General features: G+C 32.1%; 1 protein-coding gene across 1 annotated transcript in view; it reads left to right on the forward strand.

Moving 5' to 3' along the window:
- SPATA17 (spermatogenesis associated 17) overlaps positions 1 to 12,813 on the forward strand; it is a 267,125-nt gene that overhangs the window by 200,421 nt on the left and 53,891 nt on the right. The window contains exon 9 of the mRNA XM_004461695.4: positions 2,404 to 2,539. Within this exon, the coding sequence (XP_004461752.2) occupies positions 2,404 to 2,539 (136 nt within the window). The remainder of the gene's footprint in view (positions 1 to 2,403; positions 2,540 to 12,813) is intronic.

Consider the following 12,813-nt stretch of genomic DNA (forward strand, 5'->3'; position numbering starts at 1 on the left):
TTCCTGCTTTTTATCTTGTGTGTCTCCCCTTAACTCTTCTTCCCTTGTGGCATTCCTGACTTCTATAAAGCTCTTAATTAACATCAAGCAATTTTCCCAGTAGTTTCCTGAGAAAGGATTTTGGGAGTGACATTTTTTTCTTTCTTTCACTTTTCATGTTTGTCTTTCACCCAGCTTCACATTTAAGTGAGAATTTGACTGGGTATACTAGGTTGAAAATTATTTTCTCTCAAAACTTTTAAGATGTCACTCTATTAACTTATACCTTGCAGGATTTTTGTAGCCATATGATGTCGTTCTGATTCTTGCTCTACTTCCTATTTATTCTTCAATGTCTAGAAGATTTCAGGACCCTTCTTTTTGCATGTGTTTTCTTCATTTTTTTTTCTGGGAATTTAATGAATTCCTTTAATCTAGGAAATTAAATTTCCTTTAGATCTGGAAACTTTTTGTTGTTGTTATAATATTCCTTTGGTAATTCTCTCTTTTCCTATGTTTTTTTTTTTCTCCTGAGGACTTCTGTTAATTCAGTATTGGCCCTCTTGAATTGATCCTCCATTTTCTCTCTTTTTTCCATCTTTATTTTGTTGCTTTCTGCATACTATATTTCCTTGGCTTTATCTTCAAAAATGTTATTAAATATTTTAGCTTTCTATATTTTTTCTTTCTCAGAACTTTCTCTTTTACTCTAAATGTTCCCTTTATTTAAAATAGCATCCAATTCTTATTTCATTGATACCATATCTTCTTTGATTATATTAATTAAACATTTCTGAAATGTATTCCTCTTTCTTGCCTTATGTCTATTTCCTCTACGTTATCTTTTATGCTTATATTTGTATCTTTTTTTCATGTTGGTAGTTTCCCTTAATTGGTTATCCATTCTTAAATTGGAATTTAAAAGGAGACTCTAAAAACCAGATTGTAAACTATATTTGCGAGCAGGGGTGCTTTTTGACTGATAGACTTTATTGTAATGTGACATGACTTTTAATTAAGAAGCCCCCGAATGTTGGTGCTTGAAGTCTGTTCTCTCGGAGCTCTCAATATCTTTTGAGAGATGCATCTTATCTTCCGAAGGGTGTTAAGTCCGACTGCCAGTTCACTTAGAGATGAACAAGGGAAGAGTTCAATGGGCACACTTCGAATTAATATCCTTATGTTCTATTTAGTGTCTCACTCCAGCCTTCGGTGTGTCTTCTTTCTCTGACATCGGCACTGTCTGGTGATAATTTTTCCGATAACAGGCTCTTGTTATGGCTGCATGGAGTAGAGGAGGGACCTAGAACCTTAATTACTCCTTACATAAACCTTTAATCTCTTTTCAGCTTCATTCCTCACTTAACTTCGGCAGTAGGAATCGGTGGCTTCAGTTCCTGAGTTCTTCCAGAATTCAGCAGAATAATTTGACTCATTTCTCATTGGCTTCTCCCTCTTTGGGCACTTAGATTTTAGTTTTCTTAACTTTGCTATGTAATTTACTACCTTTTTGATCAGCTTTCCATCTCCTGAAAACTTGTCATTTTCATCTGGTCTTTCCCCTTTCCTTTCTCCTCTTGTGGGTTTGTAACTTTTTTTATTCCTTTACTCTTGATTTCAGTGGGCTCAGGGGGTAGGATTTATTTACATTAGAAGCGTATCTCATTATTAAGATATTCTATGAGAGTTCATTTGGGTTCTAAAAGTTTGGTCATTTCTTTCCTGTTGATCATAGTAATACCTAATAATAATAATGGTGATAGCTAATAACAATAGCTACAAATTTCTACTACTTTTACTTCTACTGTGAGCACTTCCATTACTCTACTGTTAGCAAGACCTTGCTCTTTTCAGGTTCCATGTTTGGTGCTTTACATATTAATTTGTTCATTCATAAGGTAATACAGTAAACGGGCAAATCTGAGAGGTGAGTCCTGGTCTGACTGACTTTAAAGCCCATTACTCATAATCTCTATCAAAAAGGTCTTCATTATTTGGGTAACAAGATTAGAAGGAAACCAGTTTCAATGAGAATTGCCCCTATTGTCTGTTGTTGTACTTTGAGATGCCATTTTAAAATTAAAAACATTTTTACTTACATCATGAATTTTGAATTATTTAGCACCATTAATTAATAAACTTTAATACTGTCTACATTATCTATATTTATAAGATATTTGTGCCTCAAAAAAATTCTAAGGAGAAATTTATTTTCATTTGCATAATAAGAAATGATGATTCATAGAAGTTTAGTGAGAGAGATATTAAGTGACAGTGGTTGAAGTGGAATCCAGATATTTTTATTCAAAACCATAAATATAATCCATAGACTATATTTATGGCACTATACTACTTCAACTAATCCTGCTTTTTAAATCAAATGTCTCTAGAAATCAAATTAAGAATATTGATATTCTCTTTCAGGTTTTTGCCATTTTCTTCCTACCATAAAAATAAAAACTACCTGCCATTAATACATTCATCAAGCAAATATGGTCCTGATTCTTGTGGACATCAACATTTCCGAGATGAAAACCCTAAGAAATGGATCAGTGACAAGGTGAGTAAATGCAGCATTACAAAATGGTGTGCCTTTTAAAAAGGTAAAAAAACATTGATTATAACACTATAAATATTCTCATAAGTAAGACCCTCATGCTTACAAAATTATTTATATCTGTTTTATATAAATTTGGTTCTACTGACCTATGTCAGTAAATTTAATTTTTTTTCAATGTTGTGTTGTTCTTATTTTTATGGTTCAGCTACCCTAGGATCAATGGCATGGACCATGGTCACAGACTAGAGTTAGCTTACTTTCATGCATGGAGATCAGTGCTTGCTTGCTCTCTCTTAATTTCTCTCTTTCACTCTCTCTTTGTGTTAAGCATATATAACAATATGCAACACATGCATGTAATATTAAAATATTTATGTTTAATGTATGTTATGCTTGTATGTATGTAGCAATGTATACATTATGCTGTGCCTCTTTTGTCTTTTATTTGTGTATACGTGAGACGTAATGTAACATATATAATGTATGTTACACTTAAATGGCTCATGTGCTGTATGTGCATCTAAATACATATAACACACTTCAGTGTATGCATGTATACACATACATTATAGAACTACACGTTTATCTTTGTACTGTACTTACAGATTTAAGCAATCTAGTGTTTAAAAGGTATTTAAAAACATATTATTATCTAAGTATATTCAAAAGAAAGCATGCTTTTTTGAAAACATTTAGTGCAACCACCATTATGCACTGTGATTTTTGCCCACACTTAAATGTTACAGTTCATTATATTATGTTTTATATCTATAGCATTTTTTCTTAATTTCTGTCTTGGATTAAAATTTTCAGTCTAAGTAAACACAATGGTGTACATGAATGCTCCTTACCCATATTAACAATTCAATAAAGAATTCAGAATTATAAAATATTAGATACAAAAAAAGTCTATAAAGGAATAAAGCAAATAAATATTGCTAATTTGTTTATGGAATAATATTTCTTAGCTTTTAGGTAAAAATTTCTAAATTGGGAAAAAGTCAAGTCTTGCATTAAAAGGGGTGGAAAACCAAAGTTCTAACTTTATGTTTTATATGTTGTCTAACAATTAGAAATGGTCATTTCTTTGTAGCAAGATTTACACAGAGAAAATTAATTCATAAGTGATATTCTCAAAAGGGGTTAATGCCTTTGTGTTCAACATACTACCAGTCCTATTAATATTTTGTCCATGAGGATTTACACTTACCCACACCTCTTTCCATAAGGTATGTAAAGCATATTACCAAAAAGTGAACACAAAAAAGATCATATTCTAGAAATAAAAATAAGGGGAGATGATCTATGAAGCGAAGAATCTATAAGTCAGCAATTTAAAAGAAATCCATTGCCGTGGTGGTAACTGACTTAAAATTTTCATCTTATTAATGGCCAAGATAAAGAAGAAAGCACAAGTAACTGAGGTATCCTCATTATACAAGGCAGAGAAACACGGCAGGCCTTCAGGAAAAAACACAGTCTTCTTGATTTTTCTAAATTCTAAGAAGAATTCTTTTTTTCACTTTCTGAAGGACAGTATAAATATGGGATCATCAAGGAGTAAGTCATGCTGTTGGGAGAAAGTTGAATAGTTCAGAAAGTACTGTATTCCTTTGCAGCATCTAAGTCATCTTTGAAAAAGTCTTCTATAATGCTAAATAATAATCACATGGTGTAAAGGATATGTACACTGGTTGGTTTGATCTGGCTCATCTTTAGACTTGATTAACAAATGTAAATGATAGTTAGGGTTCCATTTCATAGAATTCCTAATCATGCAGCCACTCAGGAATATAGGCTAATTATGATTTTTAAATATTTGCTTAATTTCTTATTTTGAATGAATATGATGTAATCTACATTCAATTTTACATTTGACAGAAACATTTTGCTTTTATGCCTGCTCACCATTCTATTTAGTTGAAGGAAGTGTTCATTTTTTTGGGAAATAAACTATGTATTTTGTGCTACTAACCTACTTCAGAGTAAGAAATACCTTTGTACAAATTGTTTGTTTCCCAAAATAAAATACTATTTCCTTTTGGTTTTATACAATGGACTCACTTTATTTATTATGCATTTTGACATATTCCAAGAATATGTATCATCTAACTGAAGTAAGCAGTGCCATGGAAATACAGAGTCTTTTGGATACTAACTAAAAAAGGAAATTGTTTTGTTCATTTAGAGGAATTATTGTGTTATGAAAAACATATAATTGAAAATAATTGTTCTTGTAGGTCCTGAAGATTAAGAGACAGAAAAGTGGTACACTAATTCTTTAAATGTTAGTAAATCATTAGCCCCCCAGCCATATACAAAACTGTGCAGACAATATTAAATGCCAAATGTAAATGTATCCCTCACTCCTTTCTCTTCATTCCTCCATTCCTCTTTTTCTCTATTCCTTCTTTCTTTCCATCTTCCTTCTTATCATTCTTCAAATAATCACATGAATGAATTAATCATTCCTTTTGTGTGGCTAATATCTGCATAATACAGAGGTGTTAATTTTATTGGTTATATGTAAAATCTCAGAACAATTAATTTTTTTAAAAATTATTTGTATTTTTGATTTGATATTAAGTTACTTGCATATGACTTAAATTGCTACATGTAGGCTTATTTTTCTTTATTTTTATAAAATTTTCTTTCTCGATTTGGAAACTGGGACCCCGTCTTATTCGTTGTTGGAGCTAGATTAAAGACAGTCTTAGAAAGACTGGAGTTTAAGTTCAAAATAATGAAGGAAGGAAAGGCTGACATGGTTTTATCTTTTGTCCACCATGGAAGACAAAGGTAGACAATTTACACATGTATAAGGCACACAGGATTTAGCTGAACACACTAGATTGATTGCAGCCAAGTGACAATTTATATTTGGCTTCTATTATCTTCCCTTTCTTCATATCTAATGACAGTCCAAGTAGAAAACTTTCTTTCTCTTCTATCATTTTTAAGCACAGAGGTTACAGTTTTCTGTATCTTAAATGGTTCAACTTTTAAAGTTTGGATAAATACTTTGTATTTATATATTATTTACTGTGCTAAACTTAATATTTAAAATAGAAATATGTTAAATAAGGAGAATCTACCAGTCACTGTTAATTTAATCTATTTTTGGTAGGTCTAAAGAAAATTGGACAATAAAAAATTCAGTATACTAAAAACATTCTTTTGGTTGTCAAAACATTCACATATGTTCATATTTACTGAAGCAGAAATAATAGTCTAAGGCCTTAATCTGAATTGGAATGAGTTTAGTGTGCATTTTAGACAACTGATTTTATGGAACCATTTCAGGTTTTCCTATTTGTAAAATTCAGGAAGAATCTCTTTTAAGAGGATTCATATTAATAGGTCTTTTCCTCATATGCCTTATTACAAGTGAATTACAACAGTAGAGAAGCCTATTTTTTTTTGTTATTTTCACATGTATTTTGGTCCTAAACAGGATTTTATAAGCTACAAAGCATAAAAATATCCAGTACTCCAAAGAATTAATTTAGAGAAGCTAAGCATATTGCACAGAACATAAAGTTGACCTTTACCGTCTACAGCTTTTGGAATGGAGTGGGATGTGGAACACATCATAGATTTAATGTGGCACATCGCTGTCTGCAGAAACTTGGGTGGGACTGTGACTGCTTGCCCATCGCACCCTGTGATTGAATCTGCTGTCACCAGCATCCTGATAATAATGAACATTCAGCTTAACGACCGTGATTATGATTATCATAATTGATGTGCAAGTGCAGTATGTGGGGATCATTATGGCTGAACTGTACAGCAGAGAAACATGCTTCAGTTATGGATAATTTTACTTTTATGCATTGATTGGGATAAAATATGCCTTTCTATTCCAACAGACCAGCTTCATATAATTTTAAGAATCTTTCCACACATGTTGATTGATGATTTTGCACATGCTGAAAAACAGCCCCTTGCAGTTGTTTGTTATGAGTTGCTTCATTTCATTAGTAAATGTAAACAATTAAATAATTAGGTGTAATTGAGGGAAAATATTTTGCTTATGAGGATGGCCTTCAATAATCAAATATTCAGTTTAAATGTTTCCTTCTCTCTGTCTTTCACAACACACCAGGGGCTGATGTTCTTCAATTTCCTGCCACTGAGTGCAAGGGAATTAGGTGTCCTGAAGTCAGTAGGCTTCAGGAGATGGTGGTTTATCTAAATTTTTACTACAAAGCTACAGATGTGTTGGTTTATGTTTGTATATAACTCTAGTCCATGATGCATTTAAGAACATTGAGCAGAACAAAATACGACATTGCATTATTTATTTAAATAGCATTTAATCCAAAGAATAGTTTAGATGTGTAAATTTAAGATGTATAAACTTACCTTACTTTTGCTTTTTAATCACTGCTTTGTTTCCCATGGATTTGTCACATTGTTTAGCAATTTTTACTTTTAGTTTTAAAAACGACTTCAAAAAAATTTCTGATTTGAATTTTAGCTTGTGAATAAAAGTAGTACATGCAGTGATGTAGCCAAGATTTTAAAAAAATTATGTCTGAACATAGTAGTTGATAATTATTAACCTAAGGGCTCAATTTGCAATTGATTCTAAAATATTTCATTTGAGTGATAAACATAATGGAACAGATTTTTAAAAGGAAACATTGTTAACCATACACTTTTCTTTTGCCCCTTTTATTTTATTTTGCAATTAAGTTTGAGACCGAGAGATATCTCCATCAGGTTATTAATAACTGTACAGGTCTAAAGAGACTGTGGTAAACATTTCCTGCTCAGGACGGTAAGATTTACATTCCTCTAGGTAAGATGCTTGCCCTAGATGTGCAGCTGCACACCGGGTGGAGGTCAGAATCTTTGTTCAACAGAGAGGTTTTATAGCTTGCCTATAAAATTTTCCTCCTGAATGTTTTTAGTCCTAATGTTATTCTTGAACTTTAAGATTCTTGAACTTTAAGAAAAGTTCCTCTTGTAGCTTGCGGTCTGTAAATAGTCAATTCTGTGCATTTTGCCCATCTAGAATAACAATAGTTAACATTCTTGTCCTGACAAAAATAGTGGAAAATGTTATCTCTGCACTTTTCTGCAATCAGTCTTAACCTTAATTTATTTTTAACTTAAAGGCCTCAATTTGCTTTTTGTAGATTAACATATCAGTGGCGATTTTAAGCTCCCATACCTGTTTCTTTTATCCTTCGGTATAGAATTATTGCTTTATTTTTTCTGTGAACTCAGGATGATATCTTTTTCTTAATGTATATACCACATTTTATTTATCTATTTATCCACTATCTTTTAATTTATTTGTTTGTTTTTAAAAGAAGCTTTAATCAGGGCGATCTGACTTGGTAAGAGAGGAGGTTTACTAGAATCAGTGGCAAAATGACTAGAAATAAAATTAAGGGGTAGACTTTTTGCCTTAGAAAGAAGCTAATTTTGACCTTAGGTGCCATAGAAGTACTTGAAACTCTGTATGAACCTAACACTTAGTATTAACGTTACTTCTTCAGGTATTTTCCTGACAATGTCTAGACGTTTGGCATGGATAAGTCAAAGGGATATTTGGGTGTATGTCTGGGTAGGCCTCTTCTGAACCACTTATCGGCAAGGTTTGGCCACCCCCCCTGTAATGAAAGTTCTTCTATGTACATCATTGCCCTAATGGACTCCTCAAAGTGGAATTTCTTTGTCAGAGGGTTTGCACTTTATTAAGGCTTGTGTTAGATATTGTCAAACTGCCTAAATAAAATTTGTAACTTTTTTGATACATTTCCCTTCACCATTATCAGTATTTGAATTTTTCTTAATCTGATAGGAAAAAAATGCATCATGTGTTAATTTCTAGTCTTTGCTATCAGTAAAGCTTAATGCATTTTCATATATTTATTGGGTATTTGTTAACTGCCTCTTCAGGGTTTTGACAATTTGGCTCTCTTACATCTTGTCTTATAGTCTCATAAATTGTCTTTATACAATAATGATGCATGTTAATATCTTTGGTTGCAAATATTTGCACCAAAATGTTTAAATTCTCTATTAACTTAATATTTTCATCATAGTTTTAAATTAGTTTGTGTAAATTGTATAAATTTATAGTTTAACTTAGGGGAAATTGACATTTAGTACTTTTGAATCTTAGCATCCAAGAATGTGCTGTGTCCCTGAATTTAATAAAGCCCTGAAATTTGGTCTTTAGGAGAGTTATGTGGCTTTTCAGTTTCTGCCTATTGATTAAATGTAGTCACAATTATTTTATATTTGTGTTACTATTGTGAATAGAGATTTGTTTCATTTTATTGTATAGATTATTGTTGTGTTATAGGAAAACTAGTAATTTTAATGCTATATTTGAATGACCATCTTATGGATTTTTCTGTTCTAGTAATTTACCAGGTAAACAATTATACCATCTGTAAATATTCATATATTCAAATTTCTATCTTTTACTTTACAATAGTTGTACTTAAATTTTAATTTTTCAGATCATATTGACTAACATTTAAAAAATAATGAAAAAATAAAAATGATAAAAGTGGGCATGTTTGATTTTACCCAATGTAATATTAAACATAGTATTGGCTATTGGATATTTAATCACATACATACACTAACACACAAACCCACACACACCAATGTCACCACCTCAGAGTTATCATACATATGCGTAAATAAATAAAACTAATTATGCTGAGGAACTGCTCGCTTCCTATTTTACTAAGAGTTTTAAAATGAGAATAAATGCTGACTCATAAAATTAATTGTTCATCATCTAAAAAGATCACTAATATTCTCCTTTCACCCATTAAAATGAACTCCATCAATATATTCCATAATATTGAACCATTCATGTACTCCTGTTATGAACTCTACCTACTTATGAAGTGTCATTCTCTTAAAACAGTGCTACAATTTATCTTATTTTTTATGTATTTTTGATGAAATATGTAACTTGTATGTATCTAGTTTTCTCCTTACTCAGCTATTATCATCTGCTTCTACTTCCTTTGCATGCAGCTATTGAATTAGTCTCAAGGTTTGAAGAAAATGAGTACCTTGAGATTTAAATCTTATAAAAATTATATTTTAATGAAATAAGATCAAATGTATTTTTTAAGAAAAGAATGCCAAAAGATATTGAGCTACAAGATATTAAATAAGATCAACTTTTCCATTCTGCCCTGGTTTTTCATGGATGACTCTTTGAGCGGTGAGGATGGTATATGTGTTTGTACAAAGTGAGATCCTCCATGGAGTAGAAATGTACCAAAACTGTTTTATTTCCAACAAGTCCTGAAATCCCAGTGTATGCTATTTTGTATGGTGGCAAAACCTACCAATATATATGTTATGTATACCTATATCTAATATTTGTTCTAGGTACAGTTGTCTACTCTGTCACTGGTCATCTTGCATTTGCCCATAGGAATCACACACGCACAGTCTGAAGGCATGCACAGCCATTTCTCTCTAAATTTACAAAGCATTTTACTTTATTGGCCTTCAACTTTCCATTTATCTCTGCATGCTGATACATGTCTTATTTTTAGCATTTCCTGTACAGCCTCCATGCTTTTGAGAAAAGAGGAGCTCAAACAATCAAACTGAATGCTTATATTCCTATTTTTAAAAAATAACGTTTTATATTATTTAGTTACAATAGTTCATAATAATTTTAGAAAATTCATAACATAGAAAAGTACATAAAGAAAATAAAACCACCTGTAATTTATTGCTAAAATTTTATTATTTAATCTTTCAATTCCAAAGTCTACTTGACTTTTATGCATATTATTACATGCAGACACCCATACACAAAGTGTGATTGCCTTTGATATATTCCCTTATTGCCTGTTTCATTCCTTTGCCACTCTTGGACATCATGCTTTTCCTAAAGTCTCTATTTTTTTTTCCTTTGTTTATAAAGGTTAATAGTTTTACTAGGATATGGTTAATAGCTGATCCTTCTGGTCAGTTTTCTAAGGTGTATGATGGGACTGTTCAATATGTAGATTTAGGTGTTCTAGTATACTTGGATTTTTAAAATCTTAGATTGTAGTTTTAAATATTTTTCCCATTGTTTCCTTTTTCATCTCAGAAACTCTAATGATATTTAATGTTGACTCTTCTTTGCTTGTCTTGCATTTTAATCACTCTCTAACCCCTTTTTACTTCTTTATCCCATTTTTCTTCTCTTGCTTATTTTTATGCCTTCTTTTAATGAGTCTATTAAATTTTCATTCAATTCTGTTTCATTTGGGCGAAGAGTAATTTATTCTTTTTAGATTATATAGTTTTGTATTTTTTCTTAATTTATTTCTTGAGTTTAAATAAGTTTTGCTGCATATCTTCTTAGTTTTTTTTTGTTCATTTCTGCTTTTAGTTTGTAAATTTATGATTATAGATTATTTCATTGTAATATCTCCTAATTCTCTTTGGAGGTATTTAATTTAATTTGAAAAGTTTTTTTTACATTTTTGGGGAATTTTAATTAGCCCAAATACTTGAATTCACATCTTGTTTTCTTTTTATGCTGAGACTTTATGGGGTTCTTATTTTTCTTATTCACTTACATTTCATGGACAGAATTCCTAGTTTCAAGTGCACACTCTTCTGTCCGGGATAGTAAAGTACAGTTCCTTTAAGAAATGATGTTATGAGGGTCAAGTGAGGAGTTGATTCTTTTGTTCATTTTTCTACTTTAACTTCCTTTTTTCTCTCCACTGCTATGATGTCTAGGGACAATTCCTTCTATTTATCACTTTCTTTCCCAGAAGCAATCTGCTCACTTTCAAGTTCCTTCTCTATAGCTGGTGCAATGAGCTATGAATCTCAGGCTTGTGTCTGCATTTTAAAACCTGGTTTCCAACTTTCTCTTTCTGGAGGTGATTTTGTCCATGTTTTGTCTGTATCCTCTGTGCCGTTCACCTCATGTAGCATTTAGAAAGGCTCTGCTCTCCTTGTTTTCCATACCTATAGGTGAGTAGCAGTGAGGAGAGCTACTGTGTTAACAATGTTGGAATTTGATGTTTACTTCTCTAATTATAAGTAACTTGAGATTCATGGTATTCTCTGTCTCCTAGTCATGTTGAAGTTGTGGGTCATGTGTAGTTTTTCATTTGCTTCTTGATGATTTTATGTTTTTTGCAGGGAGATGTGTAGAGAGACTTGCATTTAGGCAGCTTCCATTTCTTAGGGCCAACTGGGACTCTTTAAAGTTCATTTTAAATTGCAGTTATCTTTCCTCATTCAAGAAATATTTACTGAGCACCTCCTATGGGTCAGACACTATATTAGGCATCATGGATATATCTTGAGCAAAAACAAACATGCTCTCTGCTCTCATTGAGTTTACTGCCTACTAGGATTAACAAATTAGTCCCTACTATAGATGCTCTAAAGAAAAGGGACGTAGATATATGACGCTATGTAGTAAAGAACCTGGCTTTTCTGGGAAATCTGAGAAAACTCTCCTGAGGAAATGATGCTACAGTTGAACTGCGAAGGATTGTAATCAATATGTGACAGTGTACAGTGTACATGTGTGCCTTTGTGTGTGTGCATGTGTGTGTACATGCACGTGTATTTGGTAGGTGAGTGGATGAAAGAGATAGATGTCTTCTGGATGGAAGGATCAGCTTATGATAAATATCTAGGTTTGCAAGCAAAATCCTGTATTCAAGGAACTGAAAGAAGTTATTAGGGCTCAAGTGGAGAGAATAAGGAGAAAGATGTTGGAAGATGAGGCTGGAGATTAGGCCAGGAATAGATCATGTAGGTCCTCTTGAGGCCATCCTAAAGATTTTGGTCTTTAGTCTAGGTAACTTGAGGTGTTTTAAGCAAGCATTGAAAATATAAGACTTGTGTTTTTAAAAATATCACTCTGGGTACAATGCAGAAAATGAATTTGAGGGAGACCACAGTGAATGGAGAAAAGATCAGTAGTCCAGGTGAGAATTAATGGTGGTTTGTGCCACAAGAGTGGCAGTGAAAATGAAGAGATGGGAATTCTATACATATTAAGAATACAAATAATGTTAAAACTTGAAAGTGGATTGGATATGATGGAGTAAGAAGGAAGAGAGTTCACTGATTACCCTTAAGTTTCTACTAGGGGCAACTGGACTGATAATGGTGCCATACAGTCATACTGGGAAAGAAAAAGAGGATCAGAATTTGGGGACAATTGTAAAGAAGAGATCTTGGACATGTTTGAGTTGAGATGACTTTGAATCATCCAAGTAAAGATATCAAATACTATTTGAATATACAAGTCT

This window comes from Dasypus novemcinctus, chromosome 13 (genome assembly GCF_030445035.2).
Source record: "Dasypus novemcinctus isolate mDasNov1 chromosome 13, mDasNov1.1.hap2, whole genome shotgun sequence".
Lineage (NCBI taxonomy): Eukaryota > Metazoa > Chordata > Mammalia > Cingulata > Dasypodidae > Dasypus > Dasypus novemcinctus.